This window comes from Hydra viridissima, unplaced genomic scaffold (genome assembly GCF_058129835.1).
Source record: "Hydra viridissima isolate aposymbiotic clone 2 unplaced genomic scaffold, HvirCarnegie_v1 scaffold_9, whole genome shotgun sequence".
NCBI classification, from domain to species: Eukaryota; Metazoa; Cnidaria; class Hydrozoa; order Anthoathecata; family Hydridae; genus Hydra; species Hydra viridissima.
In genome coordinates, this window is record NW_028324308.1 from 5,699,048 (window position 1) to 5,718,091 (window position 19,044).

Genomic DNA, 19,044 nt, shown 5'->3' on the forward strand with positions numbered 1-19,044 from the left:
CTTCGGTATCAAAAGGTTAAAGAAAACAACATTTTTGCAGAAGGTGTATGCAAGCTTTTGACCAGGAAGAAAAGCTTCAAAAACATAGAGAAGACTGTTATAATAACGCACCAATGAGAATCGAACTTCCAAAAGAAGGGTCGACCGTTCAGTTTAAAAACTATTGCAGGAAAATGAAAGTTCCATACATCGTATATGCTGACTTTGAAAGTTTCACCAAGGCTGTTAACACTTGCACACCAAACTCTAAACAGTCATATACCAAACCATACCAAAAGCACGTTGCAAGCTCCTTCTGCTATTATATCAAATGCTTCGACGAAAGCCTTTATAAAGAAAAACCCGTCACATACACAGCAGAAAGCGATGATGACGATGTAGCTCAAAAGTTCATAAACATGCTTGAAACAGACCTTAAAAAGATTTTCGATAAGATTGATTTAGTAAAAAAGTAAGTGATGACTGATAAGGATGAGAAAAGTTATGAAGATGCAACCGAATGTCACATTTGCAATAAAGATCTTGGAGATGATAAAGTCTTAGACCACTGCCATTTGACTGGGAAGTATCGTGGAGCTGCGCATAACAAATGCAACTTGGATTATAAACTTCCAAAATTCATACCCATCGTTTTCCACAATTTGTCTGGTTATGACAGTCATTTGTTTATTAAGAAATTAGGTGGAAGACTCAATTGCGTGCCCAACAATGAAGAGAAGTATATCAGCTTCTCTAAACAAATCAAAGTGAGAGAATTTATAGATAAGAAAGGTAAACTTCGAGAAGTATGGAAAGAATTGAGGTTTATTGACAGCTTCAGATTCTTACCCTTCGGTTTAGACAAACTATCTAAAAATCTAAACGATAATCACTGCAAAAACGTAGCTGAATATTATCCCGAAAAGAAACAGTTCAGTCTGATAAGGAAAAAAGGGATTTACCCTTACGATTGGGTAGACTCCATTGAAAAATTCTCTGAAACAGCATTGCCTCCTATTGAAGCATTCCATTCCAAACTGAAAGATGAACCAGCAAAAGAGGAAGACTATGCGCATGCTCAAAACGTTTGGAACGAATTTGGGTGTAGCACCTTTAAAGATTATCACGATCTTTATAACATTTCAGACGTGCTGATACTTGCAGACATTTTTGAAGATTTCAGAAACACATGTTGTACTCACTACAGCCTTGATCCTGCTTGGTACTATACCTCTCCTGGATTAGCTTGGAATGCAATGCTAAAGAAAACTGAAATCGTCATAGAGCTTCTAACCGATATTGATATGCTCAACATGGTTCAAACAGGAATTCGAGGTGGGATTAGCATGATCTCAAACAGACATGGAACTGCCAATAACAAATACATGGGCGACTCATACGATCCTTCAAAACCTTCGAAATTTATTCAATACCTAGATGCTAATAACCTTTATGGATGGGCAATGAGCAAACCTCTTCCCGTTAGAGCATTCAGATGGATGACTGAAGATGAACTCGACCATTGGTGTAGCAAGCCGTGCATTTTGGAAGTTGACTTAGATTACCCAAATCACCTTCACGATTTACACAATGACTATCCTTTAGCCCCTGAAAGAATGGCTATTGGAAAAGTAGCCAAACTCGTTCCCAATTTAAACAACAAAGAAAAATACGTCGTTCATCATGAAAACCTAAAGCTCTATGAACGGATGGGCTTAGTTATTACCAAAATTCATCGAGGAATCACCTTTGAAGAAGAGCTATTTATGAAAAAGTACATTGATCTCAACACTGGATAAAGAGCAAAAGCTGGAAACGAATCTGACAAGGAATTTTTCAAGCTTATGAACAACTCTGTTTTTGGGAAAACAATGGAGAATATTCTAAAGCGTGTTGATGTTAAACTCATTACCACAAAAAAAGAAGCTCTAAAATTGTCTAAAAGTCCTCGATATGAACGAAACACCATTTTTGATGAAAACTTGATCGCGGTTCATATGAAAAGAACAAATGTCTATTACGACAAGCTTGTTTTCTTGGGAATGAGCATCCTCGATATCAGCAAGACTTTGATGTTTGAACACCACTACGACTACATGAAGCCTAAATATGGCGATAAGGTGAAATTGTTAATGACTGATACAGACTCGCTCTTTTATGAAATTGAAACTGAAGATTTTTATAAAGACATTGCTAATGATGTAGAAAACAAGTTTGACACGAGCGACTTTAAACAAGATCATCCTGCTGTTAAAAACGTTGGGTTCAAAGTTGGTTTGAATAAAAAGGTTATTGGAAAGTTCAAGGATGAGGCTGCTGGCAAGCAAATTAAAGAGTTTGTTGGACTTGGACCTAAGCTCTACTCTTATGAGGTCTTTAATGAAAAAGAAGAACACAAAAGATGTAAATGGGTTCAGAAAAGTGTGGTTGAAAATCGCATCACTCACCAAGATTATTACAACTGCTTAATGGATAAGAAAGAAAAGCTCACAACCATGAATGTTATCCGTTCCCATCTTTACGACGTCTATACTGAAGAAATTAACAAAGTCGCTCTCAGCGCAAAAGATGACAAGAGGATCCTATTGAATGATGACACTCACAAAACCTTGGCCATTGGACACTACAAAACAAGACCCTCTCCTGAGCCCTGCTTTAGCTTCATGGACTACGATCAAGTCTTTGGTTCGGAATAAAACCTCACAGGTATAGGAAGCCACCATCTTGGAAACCATTTTTTTTTATTCAAAGGTAAGTCAACTTTTTATTTTAATAAACCGCCATTTTGGAATTTTTTTAAAGATTGAAAAAAACCTTTAAAACTAACAAGATAAACAGCCGCCATCTTGGAAAAAAACATCGACACCCTCCCATACTTAAGGGGTATCAATGTCCCAGAACCGGCATATCCTAGTAGTAATCATTTCGAAAGAATACTTGCGAACAATTCCTTACCACGGTTGTTTGGTTGCGCTGTTATTGTACGCATGCGCAAATTTTAACGGAAAAAAAATCAACGCTTTCAAAATGGTTACGGATCTTAGCAACGAAAATAATTTTTCCCTGGAAACCAAGTAATTGCATATACTCCAATATAAATAAGTTTTTTTGTTGCTGTTTTAATTTAAATTAGTTTAACGATAACCCGGTTGTGTACTAAAACACTTAAAACAAGAGAAGGAACATCTAAATGTTCGTTAACATTTGTTGTTGAGAAAGATGGCTGGTTAACTACACGTGATTTGTTTACATTTTTTGGACCCTATGTTCTAGGTTTTTAATCGTGGAAATCTAACCATATTTCTTGAAAAAGTTTAAGGAGACCTTCTTCTATTTATTTCTTATGGCTGTTCTTAGAATTCAATTTTTTTAATGGACAAAAAAGGCACTTTTCTGCATTACCTTATTGACCATTATAGCTACATTTTTTTTGCCTTTAGTAGAGACAAATAAAAGAAAAAAGGAAATACATATTATTAAGAAATGTAAACTGCTATCGCCAAAAGTGTTTTTAACTATGACAATTTTCGTTTTTTCTTTTTCTTTTTCATGATTCTGGAATTAACACCCTACTTTTAGGATTAGTTTTCTGATGGTAAAATTTTTTGATGCTTTTTAACCGCTTTGTTGGACAACGGATAGATTGATAAATAGGCTTTAAATTTTGAACTCAAGATAAATTAATTCTTCACCTTTTTCGCCTTACAATCCAAAGCCAGCGCCCCATTTTTTCAAAAAGGGAATAGCGTGATCTTCCAACATGTGTAACTTTCAAGGTACTAAAGCCTTAGGTCAAGTTGTGCGATAAAAATGCATCAGTTCAAAAATATTTTTTTCTAAAGAAAATATGATAGCAACATGAATCATGTTGTACTTTTAATCCCAGCTTTGTAAGTTAAATCATCATAAATCATAAAAATTATCTTGCTAGGGATTGTTGTAGTTTCAGTAAACTCTTCAACCTCAATAGCAATAAACACAATAAATTTCCAAAGCGCTTTGAGAAACTCATTATAAACAGAAAGAAAAAGAAAAAAATCAAATAAAACTTATTAAGTTCATTTAGTATTTTTGTTGTCATCGTATTTTTTGAGTAGAATATGGTATAGCATGCAGAAAATTTATGAAAGTGTAGTTTATGTTTTGTAATGATTTCAACTGCTATCTTGTGCAGACTTGTCCCAGAGAACCCTTCATCATAAACAAGCTTTTAAATAGAACTACACAACTTTAGCATATAGTTTTTCTAAAAAAGAAAAATGTCTCTTTAAAAGATATATTGCATGATTTTATATTACTTGTTATTTTTGTTATTAATAAAAATGTTTCAGATTTGGAATAAACTAATTTATAAAAGAAATGGAACCTGAAGCATTTTATGCACATGATTTCTGATAAAACTATTTCCATGGTATGCTTATTGCTAAACTTTCATTTTTTGCAATATAGCTTCAATCTGTTGTGTGCATGGTCCCTCACCTTTCTTCAGCGTAGATTCAAGCTCCAGAGTATTACATTGTTTTGTCTAAAGAAGTGTTATAATTGCTTTTAAATTAAGACTAGTTAAACAGTATCTTAACATTATATAAAAGATTAAAGGTTTTAATCAAAAACTAAACTGAGATTCATTTAAAGAATTAAAAGTATAAAGAAAGGATTATAATTTGGTTATAAATTATAAACTACTTAAAATTTAACTTTTTTTAACTACATATCTTAATATTAAGAAATAATAATGAATATTTTATACCTGAATCGGTTGTCTTAGTTGTCTCAACCTATATTCTTCAAAATAACGATTCACATATTCTACAGCAACTTCTTCCTCTTCACCATTAGGTAAAAAAACAGTAGTAGTCGTTGAAGATACAACAGCCATTTTTTAATAAAAAATTAAATAAACTGGTAGAGCTTCCGCTGGGCAGTGTGGCGTAGATCGCTGTACTGCTCTGAATGGATTAAAACAGACAATATTTGCTAACTCTTAGAACTCTTAATCAGAGTTCTAAGAGTTAGCAAATATTGTTTTTTCCTTCTACTTTTTTCCTTCTACTTTTTTCCTTTACAGATTCCAATTCTATTAAACTTTGTGGAAATCTAAATCTAACAGAAGAATTAAAACTAACCATTTTTGTTGCCATACAAAACGGTACAAGGCATACACAGTTTGATGAGATCAGAAGACAGCGCCGCATGTGTGGCCGATGAGATTGTAAAACACAGAGAAATTTTATTTCGAAGGGATCGAAACATTTTACTTTCTCAACGCCGTTAATGCATGTTCTTGAAAATACACGAATTTTGCGTTTTTATAAAAAGGTTAAGTTTCACTGTATTTTTTTAGCCCAAATAATTTTTTTTTTTTTGTAAATTTACGTATCATAAATTTTTTGATAAGATACATAATGTTGATAATGTTTGATAACATACAAAATATATGTTATCAAAACATTCCCTTAATGATTTGTTTTGAATAACAAGTTAAAAACAATTGTCTCAATTATTGAGAGCTGAAATATTACAAAGAATAATATATAAAATAACATATATTAAAAAATAATATTTTGTACTTAATATTTTTATTAAATACTATATCCATTAATTACATATATGTATTAAATAATCCTAGAAGGAACCCCTGAGTTGTGTGTACTCACAGCACTCAGCTAATAGTTCATGCAGCATGTACATATCTGGTATCTTGCTACAAACATTGAAAATATAAAATTTGTCAAAATTGTAAGTAGACACCACTGCCGCTTACCATACAGTCATGTTATCAACCTTCTAGCATACTGCATTGGGTAACTAAGAACTAAAAGGTACATAGATTATGCATAAATATTATTTAATTGTAAAGTATATCGAATATTTTGTACCAAAGTAATTATATATTATTATATTATATACTATTAACATAGTATCAAAATAATTACTTTAATTGTCTGATTTTTTTAGAAATTATTTTATTTCTTTAGAGTCATTAAAACTTTATTTCATAGTCTAGTTTTTCTTTCAAAACTCTATTTATTTTCTTTAATATTTCTGTAAAAAGCTTTATAAAACGTACATCGATCACCGCTAAGAGCTCCGATCGCCGCCATCTTGGGAGGCCAATTTTGGCTTCAATTTTTTTTGAAAAAGGCAATTGAATACGCTATCCAGTTATATTTTGAGATCAGTGGTAAAATAGCGGGCAGAATATAAATTTTTAAAACTTAACATATCATTTTGTTTATAAACAAATATTGCAGACCGGAAAAAAACAATGTTTGTTATCACCGAGAACAAACAACCAAAAAAGTTTGAGTACATGCATTAACGGCGTTGAGTAGGATCCGGGTGCTGTAACATGGTCATTTACGTAAAGCGAAACAGCGCTGTTATTTGCGCATGCTCCAGAAATAGAAATCGAAAGCGATGTAAACTTGAAAAAAATGATTTAATCTATATACAACATTACAAAGCAAGTTTTACTGAGCATTCAATATTTTTACTTTACGTGGATGGCTTACAAGTGATGACAATATTGCACTGGTGTTGACTGGTTCTAAACTATGTACAAGTGCCACGACTCATGGAGCTAGCATTGTTTATAAATTCGTATTCTCTAAATAGTTGCTGAAACCTGGTCTGGAGATGAAAATGTGGTTGAAAATACTCCTTTCACCTTTTACAAAGAAGAGAATGGAAAGTTTGAAATAAATCTAGCCCCTTAGGGTTATGTAAAAGATCTATCAACACATATTCTCACACATCTTGATCCACTAGAAAGGTCTAAAGTTACCTAAGCAAAAAGTAAAATTTTTAGAAAAAAATTAGTTTAGCAAATGTAGCATGAAAGAGTATAGCATATGTCAATATGTTGAAAAACTTGCTTTAATGTAAGAGTATAGCATATGTCAGTTTGCAAATGACATATGCTATACTCTTACATTAAAGCAAGTTTTTACACTGCTAGTGTAGCTTACAGCAATAAAATAAGATTTATGTAATATGTACATCTTTAAAAGTTGCCAAATTATTTATATTTTTGTTTTATGCAGCTGTAATGGTCTTTTACATCATAAGTTCATTCCTGAAAAAAGATATTCAAGTTAAAATTGTAGGAGATTGTGTTTGAGGAAGTTTTAAGTTGAGCTACCAGATTATAAATACTTTAAATCTAAATAGTAAAAAGAATACTATCATTTTCAACATTTTTTAAGGCAAAGGACTACAGATTCAACATCAAAGTAGCCATGACATGATATCAAGAACATATAGAAGATCTGCAAAGAATGAAGTATAAGTAAGAGAAACAAGTTATATATATATATCTAGGGATATCAACATTACAATATTTAGGTGATTTGAGTTTCAACTTTTAGTGACTCATACACCTACATTTATATCTAGGTTTCTTTACCAACTTTAACACATAGTTATTTGGATTAATCTTAAATATTTCAACATGTTTGTAGAAGAAGCCCATGAAATTGGATATTTTAATGGTATTAGAAAAAGTATTAAAAAATAATAGCAGCATCTGTTCTAAAAAATATCATGAATTTATATCAAAGCAAAAACAACTGTCAGACCTTCAAAGTTCTATTTTTAATCTTGATGAACAAATACAGCTGGTGAATGTTGCAATGGAAATGGCTAATTAAATAATCCTGATAAGGTGGAAAATATTAAGTCAATTTACTTCCCTCAACTTGATTTTCTAAAGAAAAGGAAAAAGGAAATGGTAAGTATTTTTTTTAAATGTGGCATTGACAACACAATAATGATAAGTTCTGTTTTTTATAGAATTATTGTTCTGCTTTAAAAGGTACTGTCCTATAAAAACTAAAACTGTTAATCCTTTAATTTTTAGTGTAATATTTGATTAAATGCATGTACAATAAAAAAACTTTCAGCGTAAATAAATAAAAAACTATTAATGTGCCCATAAACATGCAGAGTCAGCAATTAATATGCAATTTTAACTGCATTTTTAGACGATAATTTCTCCTTAACTAGTCATAGTTTGAGTCTAAACTTTTGCAAAAAGGTTAACATGTTGAAAAAGGGATTTGATCAGAATCACCATCAAAGCATTTATAGATGCAAAATGGTGGCATTTTCAATAATGGTTTTTAATTTTATTGTAAAATCTGTGCTGTTAATATCATTATCTCAAGAACAGCAAACTGTAAAAACCTTATTTTTTGTCAAGCCCCTCGAAAGTAACCTGATAACCAGTGTGCAAATATTTTAGGTATAATCTCCAAGTAGTTAAAAAGACATCCTTGTTCAAAGTTGAAAAATTCAGAAAGCAAGAAAAGAAAATAAAATCTCTCTGAAACATTCAAGACACTTGAGTTATCATTACAAAAACATTTTCTTATGACTGACATTTTAGCTCATTTTTTTACTAAGAAACATATAAACAATATACATTTTTGAAATCTACAATAATTATATTATTCAAATTTATAAAGTAAAAAACTTGAAAAATTTTGATATTTTATAGGCTATTACCACCTTAACCATTTTACATGTTATATCTGGGTTATTTACTAGTTATTTTTAACTTAGATGAGACTGGTCTCACAAGTGTACATAAACCAGTAAAAGTTTTGGCTTTAAAGGGGCAAAAGCAAGTTGGCCAGGCAACATCAGCTGAACGAGGTGTCTTGGTTACAGCATGTTGTATTGTTGGAGCTACAGGAACTGCAATACCTCCATATTTGCTGTTTCCCAGAGTGGTTTTTAAGGAACACATGATTAAAGGCGCACCTGTTGGAACAAAAGGTGCAGCAACAAAATCTGGATGGATGATTTCAGATATTTATATTGATGTCCTCAAACATTTTGTCGATCACGTAAGACCTACAACAGACAGTCCAAAGTTGATATTATTAGACAACCACGAGAGCCACTTAAGTATTGCTGCGTTGAATTATGCAAAGACTAATGGCATAATGTTGCTGACCTTCCCTCCGCACTGCAGCCATAAGTTGCAGCCTCTGGATGTGAGCGTATTCGGTCCCTTAAAAAAACACTACAACAGAGCCTGCAATGATTGGATGACAAACCATCCTGCGACTCCAATCACAATTTATGACATAGGAGAATTACTGGGGACTGCTTTTCCGTTAGCCTTTACGCCAAGGAATATTTCCCAAGGGTTCAAAGCAGCAGGAATCTATCCATTTGATTCCCAAATATTTACAGAGGAAGATTTTTTAGCTGCAACAGTTACAGATAGACCAGATCCAACTGTTACAGATAGACCAGATACAACCATTGAATCGACAACATTACCCTCAACATCAGTATCAACCACTATAGAAATACCAACCTCACTAACTGACTGTCAACTTATTTCTCCGGAACAAATACGACCATTCCCTAAAGCCGGAATGCGTAAAAATAACAGAAAACCAAAGCAGAAAGGAAAGTCTGCTGTTTTAACGGATACTCCAGTCAAACGGCAATTGGAAGAAGCTGCACAAATGCGTGCAAATAAATCTAAGCCTAAGTCCATTGCCCCAAGAAAAGAAAAGCGTAAAATATTAATAGTGTCCAGTGATGAAGGATCATCAAAAGTAGAGTATGCCGATTCTTCATTGGATATTTCAGAATTATCTTCTGGAGAAGATACGGATGATTTTAACCAGCCCATAACCGTCGATGATTTCGTGCTTGCTATGGTGCACGGAGCTAAGTCTAAAAAAAGTCTAGCAGGCACTATATTGCCAAAATAATTTCGAAAACGCAAGATGGTTTTAGCTGAAAAATCAAAATAGGACAACAAAATTTTATGGCGCTACTCCACTTTCTCCCCCCCCCCCCCTAATTTTATGATTGATTCTGATAGAGAATTTTATGCTGATTAAGAATCGTATAAAAACATGGGTCTCAAAATCAACGGAAAGTGCTCTAATCTGATGTCGAAAGTACAAAAATATACCACAAATCGCTAATATTCGCCATCTTGAAAAGTGATTTTTTTTTGTTTAAAAGTTATCCTTTCAAAGTATCAACAGCCTGGTTTTTATTTTTTATATAAAAGATTTCGAATAAAAGAACAAAGAACCGGTGCGTTAAGTTTCATAATCAGGTGTATTGACCGCATTTTTTTTCTCTTACCAGGTAATGAAATTCAATGGCATTTACTCTTATCGCGTCAATTTGCTTCAACTGGATTCTTAGTTTGTTAGCTTGAGTGTCTTTTAAAACTTTTGTCAAATAAGTTGAAAAATTCTTTCATTGATTATATTTTACAATTCACTTTAAAACAAGATAAAAATTTTTTAATTATAAAAATAATTCTTTAAAACTATTGACTTTCTTTTAAAACTTCAAGTTAACCCCCCGTGAATTCATTTTCATTATGTTTGTCATATAAAAAGGAGTGCTTCAGAATAGTTTTTCTGCTTCTTCATTTATCTACATATCATGGCTCTTCGAAGACCAACAATAGACGTTTTTGACTCACTTTCTTTGACAGAAATAGGAGCAAAATTCAAATACGATATCGAAGCTACAATTCACTGGTGCAGAACTTATGGTTTACTCGCTGAAAGCATGAATTGTAGTGTATGTAACGTGCCCTGCACACAGCAAACAAAGAATGGGTCAGTTGATCAAGTTATTTGGAGATGTCCAGTCAAGCGCTGCAAAAGAACCTTTAACATTAGAAAAGGCAGCTTCTTTGAGAAATCTCACCTACAATTGTGGCAAATATTGGGCTTAACTTACGCTTGGAGTAGAAGTGCAGGTAAGAGCCGGGGATTATCAATAAGTGATTTAAGGCAAGAGTTAAATATCGGAAACGACAGCACCATTGTTGATTGGAATCAATTTTGCAGAGACATTTGCGTCTCATATTTCCTCAATAACCCTGATCCAATAGGCGGTCCAGGGTGCATTGTTGAAATAGATGAATCTGTTTTTTGTCGAAGAAAATATCAAGTTGGTAGAATAATCCCGCAGCAGTGGATATTTGGTGGGTATGAACCTGCAACGAAGAAAGGCTTTTTGATTCCTGTCCAGAACCGCGATGCTGCAACATTAATTCCTATCATACATCAATGGATACTTCCTGGCTCTATTGTCTGGAGTGACATGTGGAGAGCATATAATGATTTGCAAGCTCCAGCATATTTACATGGTACCGTTAACCACACCCTCAACTTTGTAGATCCACAGACAGGTGTAACAACAAATCACGTGGAAGCTATGTGGTGTCGAGCAAAAGCAAAATTCAAATCAATGATGGGGCCAACTAATCGCGAAATGGTAGCTGATTATTTATCCGAGTTTATGTGGATGCAGAGATTTTCCGAACACCGGTTTTTTCACTTTTGGGATCAAGTTTTAACAGCATATCCTGTTTGACATCCTGTGTGCATCAAACGTAACATACATTATAATTCATGCCTAAGGTTGTGTAAATCAAAAAACGGCTATTTTCATAGCCACACAAAATTATTAAGAACATTTTTTGCAAAGAACATTAAGAAAGCCCTTTTTTATTACTCTATGAAAGTTTGTCTTTCCAATTAATTTTTTTCTTTAATAACAAAAAAAAAAAAATAACCGAAAAAATAATCGTAAATTCTGTTACAAAACTAAATTTCATAAGAAGGAATCGCAATTTCGCAAGAGCGACACGTTTTATAACTTTATAACTCGATCGTCTGCCTGATAGCTCTGGAAAGAACTTACGCGTCTATATTAGCCATTCCAGACGATTTTTTTATAATTCAAATAAACATATACAATGATTCTTACGTCGCGAAAATAAAAATAAAAAACGTCATAAAATATGCGAAGGAATATAGATATATATATACATAATTTCTGTATACAAATCCTTAGAATCTATTCTTCAAAAAAACATAAATAAATACTTGTTATAAAAAGAGAAAAGAAAATAAAAAGAAAATTTCGTGTTTTTTGTCAAACGTCAGATGTTTTTCGTTGAGCCGTGGAATCGCTATCTATATTAAACCAGAAAAAATTCCTTATAGTAAAAACCAGGCTGGCAATGTTTTGCGGTTAAAAACAATATCAACCGTAAAGTTAGTGAATTCAAGATGGCGAATATTAGCGATTTGTGGTATATTTTTGTACTTTCGACATCAAATTAGAGCACTTTCCGTTGATTTTGAGACCCATGTTTTTATACGATTCTTAATCAGCATAAAATTCTCTATCAGAATCAATCATAAAATTAGGGGGGGGGAGAAAGTGGAGTAGCGCCAAATTTTATATTACAGATGAGGAGCTGACCTTCGTTCCTGCATCCGATATTGTTCGAAAATTGCCAACTCCTCTATTTCACGGAGAAACGGGACGATTCGCCAATTTATATTCCTTTCAATTCGATTTTTCCAATTATTCCATTGTTATGTAAATATAGTGTTTTATTAATGTTTAATAGTTGAAATATTCATACAATTTTTTCACATCGAAGGTGTATTTTTTCACTAATTTGTGTTTTTTTTATTGTATAATTTTATTGTTATCACGTTTATTTTGTTTATTAATTCTATCTTTCTTAACTAAATATATTATCAAAATAAAAACTAATATTATTGTAGTTTCACTAGTATGTACCCAGTTAACCCCATAGGGTGGCCCAGTTAAACCCGTCACTGTGGTTAACTGGGCCACGGGACACATGTCTAAAAAATGCAATATTTACAAGGCCACAGCATATTTTAACTAATTCATTTGAATTTATTAGATGGAATATTAATATTCTCATAGTTATGAACAGAAAAAATATTGAAAAGCAGTAATTTGTTACAATTACATCACCCAAAAAAAAACTGTACCCAGTTAACCTCACTTAACCCTATATATATATATATATATATATATATATATATATATATATATATATATATATATATATATATATATATATATATATATATAGCTCTTATAAATCCAATATAAACATCAGATGTTTTGCCATCATGAACCTAATTTTGAATCTAATTTGTCATCTGGATCTACTTTCAAACAATCTAATCTGTGTTCTGGTACACTTTGACTCTCAATTTTCAATTTTTTCAAAATTAAAATTTATATATTTTTAATCTACACTCTTACTGAATTCTTACTTTTAGCTTTATCTGACACTTTTTTACCTCTACACTCAACTACAGAGGAATAATCACCTTAATATTCTGGTGCACTATGTATGTATTTTGAATTTTGTTCATTAAAGTTGGAATATTCTTTTATTGTTAACTTTATCTTTGCCTCAATTATTTTTACCTTCACAATCAACTGAAATGGAACAATCAAATTTTTTTTTATATTTAGTTTTTTTTTATAGACTCTAAACTAAAAAATTGTAAGTTCCCCCCTCCTCTTACCCCTCAACTTTTGTGGTCTCGAGGATCTAAAGCCTCAGCCTTGGACAGGCATTCAAATAAGAAAAAAATGTATCAATGATAACAAAGTACTAAAAATTTTTAAAAAAGATTTGTTGCAGATTAAAAAAATAACTTTTTATTATTTATATTGTATAATTTTTTTTTTGCTTTAGTTATACCTCATACATCAGAACCAAACAAAAAGCTTCAGAAAACAGATATACAAGAAAAAAACCATGATTGAAGCGCTTGCACCCAAGAAGTTACTTAAAAATAAGTTTCCTATGGAAGTTGGAAGTAAGCTCTTTAACATTTACTTGATTTTTTATTTGGAGTAAGTAAAATGTGGAGAGTGTTAGTACTCACATTTGGATTTTTTTTAGGTATAAGAATTGTTGTAGATAATTTTAAAAACGTATTGATAAATGTTTTGGATTCTAAATATTTCTTTTTTCATTTTCTTCATATAATTTAGAATACCAGCGCATGATATTGAAGATGGTTTCAAAGGTTCTTGAAAACCAGGAGCTCATTTTAGCTATAAACAAACAACCCCATAGTGATTTTGCAATCAAGAAATTAGACACTATTGCAGAGTATGAGAAATTTATGAAAAGTTTATAGGATGCTTGTGTTCGACTTGATTTGGTAAATCTTTATCCATATGTAAAACTTTATAATCCATATAAATTAAAAATGAAAATAGTTATATTTGTATAATTATTTTGCCAAACTTTTATTTAGGTTAAACAGCTCAGTTTTTTAGGTGCAGAAGATTTTAAACAACTGACCAGATTGGTCATGAATAGGTTTTTTTATTATATTTTGTATAGCAATCATTTTTCATATTTGTTTGTGGTAAATATATTTTTTATGTATAGTAATTATGGAAATCAATAACTATAAATTGTTTAATATTTTTCATAAATTTTATCATTTATTCGATATGTTTTTCAGATTATTTACAAATAACCTGTTGACACAGTTCATCTTAAAACGTTCTGGTGGAAAGATTGGTTTATTATCAACAAAACTCTATGACTTAATAGAAGGTTATCTAAAATAAGTTTAAATTATTCAACTTTTAATTTAGTTAAAAATCTGTGTTAAGTTAAATTTATTTCCAATATATTTGATAAATATATCCTACATGATGCTCTATTTGATTTTTAGAAGTTGTAAAAAGAAGAATTGAAAAAGTTTCAAATGTTGAAATTAAACAGCAAATTGTACAGTATTGTAAAAATGCTCCTTCACGGAAAAAAACAGACTAAAAAGAAATATTCTTTTTTATTGTGTATATTGTATATACAACTATATGTTGTATAAATTGTTAATAAAAAGATACTTGGTCAATACTTGCTTAATGGTGTTTTTAATGTTGTCAATCCCATCATAATCAGTACTAGCAACTTAAATACACCATTAATACTACACAGTTTTCTTAAAGTATAATGAAATAAATCTTTAGGCTGTCCTCAGTAAGACGTCTTCAAATAATCTTGAGTAAGACGTCTTTTCGACGGACAACGGAGACCTTCTTAAGACATCTTAAAGACGTCTTTTTTTTTACTTTTTACTAATGCTTTTTCAGCAGGGGATTTGGCAAAGTATTTTTTAATGTCTAGTTTATATCCTAAATGTAAAATATATTCAAAACATCTGAGCCAGCAATGCAGAGTAGAAAGACCCAAAGATAAAGCTTTTTCATTGATTGGTTTAGATCTGATCAATGCTGGGTTATTAAGTTCACTGGGCTTAGCTCCGCAAACATTACATGATTGCGAGGACAGAGTGTTAGTGAGGGCATTTACCACTTTACCATCAAACATGGTTAAATCTAGTTTGAACTTAAATGTGATAGTCGTATCCGGTTTGCCTTCCTCTACTTCTAACTTTACTTCAAACTTGACTAGTCTATTTATTTCTGCTTTTAAAAGTTCATATTCATTTCTTATCAATTCTTCCGTTTCTTTTTGATATTGGAGATGGAGGGGTCTACAGTAATGTGTACTAGAGGGCTTTTTATTTAACCATACATTTTTGTTCATGATGGTTAATTTAAGTGGAACAACAGTTGTCTGGAAAAGACTTTGTTCATTAACTTGGGCTTCACCAATATTTGTATCAGTGTATTTTTGTTTATAGACACTTTGACTGGAGGCACCATCAAAGCCACCTTTAAAATGAAGTAGACCTTTAAACCTCCCCTTAATTTCAGCAAACATTCTCATAGAGTCTTGGCATTCCGTAAAAGTTAATATCCTTGTTAGAGTATGATTAAACATACCCTGTAGAGAAGTTGAAGCAGATGTTTCTGTCACAATTAAACCCTCAGGATAACATTTGTGTCTCTCATTCCTAATTTCATGAAGTGATGGATAAATATCTGCATTTTGTATTATCGATGAATTTCTAATAATTTGATACTGTTCATCAGAAAGGTCACACTGAATTTTTAAGCTCAAGGCACCTTCGGTTTTCATTTTTATCGGAAAATTTATCTTTTTGATTTAATCTTTTTCAGAGTTTGTAGCACTTTTCACAAGATCAACGAAGTCTTTTTTGCTAGGATCTCTAGTGGCTTTTTTTATTGAAGCTAATGCCAATGCTTCAGCAGGATGTTCAGCCAATTTGGCAACCTTAAACAAGATAATATTTAATATTTAAGCTTGTAAACTATTTTTTTAACTGGGTTGAATTTTATTTATTGATACCTTAGATCTTCTGCTTCTATCACCTAAATCTTCCCAGTTCTTGCACTTTCTACCTGAACCTCATGCAACATTTATTTTGTTAACAATAATATCTTTGTTCAACCAAGTTCGCTCGTGTTCTAAAAGTCTAGAGAAGGTTCTTGCATACTTCCGCAACTTTGATCGGAATTTACATTTAAATATTATTAGAGTTTTCTTTAGATTTATCATTTCAGGTTTTTCAATACTTTCATAGTATAGACCCTCCAGTCTACAAAACTCACGTAGAAGAACCTCGAGTAAGTTATCATGATTAATTCCTAACTCTTGAATTATAGGAACTAAATGTATTCTTTTCATGTTGAATGTAAGCAATGAACTATTTTAAGTTCTTTTATACACAAGTATTAATTTTAAAACATGCACTATGCCATCAAACGTTGCATTTATTAGTTTTTGAGGTTTGATAATTAGCACCATCTGCATGAGCATGAGTTTTTTTACTAATAGGAACTAAATGTATAATTTGTGTAATGAATGAAAGCAATGAACTAATATTCGCTACTTTATACGGCAAGTTTTAATTAAAAACGAAAAAAAAACACAAAAAAGTATTTGAAAGGTCTTATTTTAATTGGGGCAAGTTTGGGTAAATGATTTTTATTTTTTCTGCTTTCATATATACTTATTAATGGGAAAATATTAAAACTACCATGGAATCTAGTGGAATCGTTTAGTTTTTAAACTAAACTCATAATTAAACTAATTTAAAAAAATCAATTTATGACACATTTTTGAGATCTCAGTAATGAAAAACTAAAAACAAAATTTATTGTCAAAAATGTTGTTAGTAGTTGCCAAACATCTTAAACATATGACTTCAAAATAAATTTTGAACTGTTTTTACCCATGTCAATCTTAAAAGAGTGACACAAAAGCTAGATTTTTTTGAACGAGTTTTCCGATAAATAAAATAAAATAAATAAGTCTCGGAAAAAGGCGTATAAATTGGTGAAATCTTGAAAATTGTTCACAAAAAAGTTAATTATTGACTTTTAGTGGTATTTAGTAACATTATAATTAAATTAATTTCCAGCAATACTTTTTTTATGGGGAGTTTTTTGCCGTTTTTATGGATTTTGACTCACTGTGCGGCGTGTGTCATCTTTGCCTAGATAAGGGAAACCATTTGCCAGATATTTGCTATCCTTATCAACAGCTAGCCAATATTTGTGGCCATATTTATCTGGTTTGGAAGGCATGTACTGCGTGAATGGACACCTAGTTTTGCTTGGGAAAAGTTGCTCATCCACCGTTATGTATGGGCCAGGTTTGTAGCACGCAATACAATTTTCAACAAACCTGTCCCACACAGTAGAAAATAGAGCAAACTTGTCCGTTTGCAATCTCTCCGATCGAGTAGATTTCTCATCAAATCTGAAAAACCTCATAATTTCAACAAAGCGGTCCCTAGACATTGTCGCTTTGCAAAACGGTATTCTCCAGTCATTACACCAAATACTGCTAATCGAGTGACGGTTCGTGCTAGATATTCCACGAGCATAGAATATCGCAATGAATACATCTAGCTCCTCATCAGATAGAGTAAACTGTAAATTACTGTTCCTGCATGCTTCTGCAACCGTACATTTCTTTATATGTGTCAATATATATGAATCAAAAAATAAACGCCATGCGCTCAAAGGACTATCAATAATGATATTTCTTCTGGCGTATCCTGTAGGGCAGGTGCTTCTCGAAGAATATTTTGGCTGTCACGCCCACGAATACCATCCGCTGAAACTAGTATTCCTTCAGATTCGCCTTCTCTGGTGTTTGTTGTTGCATTACCTTCGCCGCCATTGTTATCTGTTGTTCTTTCATTTCTGGGACGTTTTGCTGATTTTTTCTGTCCACGACAAGGAAGATGGTCACGAGGCAACATAACTGCATGAGCCCAATCATCAGTTGATGTGCTTGGAATATCTGGAAAAAAGTTGATGAATATTTAGAATTCTTGTTTTGTAAGGGTCCGTGCACATTTGCTGGATTGCACAATCCGGCCCGTACCTGCCCGCTCAGGTACAGAGCGGAGTTTTATAATTAAAACGAGTTTTCGAATGATCTTTAATTTATTGGGAACTTTAGATGCTCTCAACATGCATTTTTAACTTTTATTTCATACGTCGGGTATATAGCTTTTCTCCTTATTACAAATGGCGGATCAAATTTAAACAAAAAAAGTGGATTCACTTTTTGTCCGATAAAATCCCGCTAGTTAAGGTGAGTTTCCACTCGTCCGATTTTACTACGGGAAAAGGAAAGGGAAGGGAAAATTAATCACGTGAGCGTGTGCAGTTTGTAATTTAATTTTGAAAATTAATCACTGCGCATGCTCAAGTGATTAATTTTCCCATCGCTTTCCCTTTCCCTTTCCCTTTCCTGTACACAGTAAATAAAAAACCCGTTATATTTTTAAAAAACATAACGGGAGTTTTCCTCGCACATAACGGTTCATTGCCGTTATGTTTTATACTTAATATGTATGAAAATAACAAAACGGTTTTAGCGTTATGTTTTTTCATAACAAAATTGCCTTGAACATAACGGTTACATAACGCCAATTAGCCGTTATGTGAGAGGAAAACTCCCGTTATATAACGCGTATTTTACCGTTATGTTTAAAACCTGATGTAACGGGTATTTATCTGTTATGTTACCCGTTATGTCAAATTATAATTATTTTAAAGTAGGTTTTTTGAAACCCATGATTAATAACAGAAATTGCTAAATAAACTAACTAACATTGAACATTTTTTATGTTTATAAAAGTTAATTTAAAAAATAAAACAAATTCATCCAGTTTAATTTCCAAGTATATTTATGTTAAATTATTTTTCATAATCATGAAAATTATTTACAAAATAATTGAAGAAATTAACTTATTAACATTTATTAATTCAAAAATACTTCACATTGCTGTAAAAAGATTGCAAAAGAAA

At 31.9% G+C, this 19,044-nt stretch overlaps 3 protein-coding genes and 1 pseudogene across 12 annotated transcripts; 2 read left to right on the forward strand and 2 right to left on the reverse strand.

The window, feature by feature from the left end:
* The first annotated feature begins 458 nt into the window (after positions 1 to 458).
* LOC149883718 (uncharacterized) lies at positions 459 to 3,260 on the forward strand. Its single transcript, XM_090098624.1, has 3 exons — positions 459 to 1,610; positions 1,821 to 2,314; positions 3,113 to 3,260. Exons 1-3 carry the CDS (start codon positions 459 to 461, stop codon positions 3,258 to 3,260), a joined length of 1,794 nt encoding a protein of 597 aa, XP_089954750.1.
* Positions 3,261 to 9,804: 6,544 nt separating this feature from the next.
* LOC149883719 (uncharacterized) lies at positions 9,805 to 14,708 on the forward strand. Of its 10 annotated transcripts, none has more exons than XM_090097707.1 (7): positions 9,805 to 12,433; positions 13,095 to 13,166; positions 13,520 to 13,643; positions 13,822 to 13,994; positions 14,091 to 14,155; positions 14,304 to 14,398; positions 14,520 to 14,708. In XM_090097707.1, exon 1 carries the CDS (start codon positions 10,411 to 10,413, stop codon positions 11,350 to 11,352), a length of 942 nt encoding a protein of 313 aa, XP_089953833.1. In that variant the 5' UTR covers positions 9,805 to 10,410; the 3' UTR covers positions 11,353 to 12,433; positions 13,095 to 13,166; positions 13,520 to 13,643; positions 13,822 to 13,994; positions 14,091 to 14,155; positions 14,304 to 14,398; positions 14,520 to 14,708. The 10 variants fall into 10 exon arrangements, with proteins under 10 accessions (XP_089953833.1, XP_089953836.1, XP_089953831.1 ...); XM_090097710.1 differs by having other exon boundaries at positions 14,332 to 14,398; XM_090097713.1 differs by lacking the exon at positions 9,805 to 12,433 and adding an exon at positions 12,901 to 13,007.
* A 214-nt stretch (positions 14,709 to 14,922) lies between these two features.
* LOC145183337 (uncharacterized) lies at positions 14,923 to 16,402 on the reverse strand (annotated as a pseudogene).
* A 770-nt stretch (positions 16,403 to 17,172) lies between these two features.
* Positions 17,173 to 17,520, reverse strand: LOC149883720 (uncharacterized). Its single transcript, XM_090098625.1, has one exon. The coding sequence runs from the start codon at positions 17,518 to 17,520 to the stop codon at positions 17,173 to 17,175; it is 348 nt and encodes a 115-aa protein (XP_089954751.1).
* Positions 17,521 to 19,044: the final 1,524 nt, after the last annotated feature.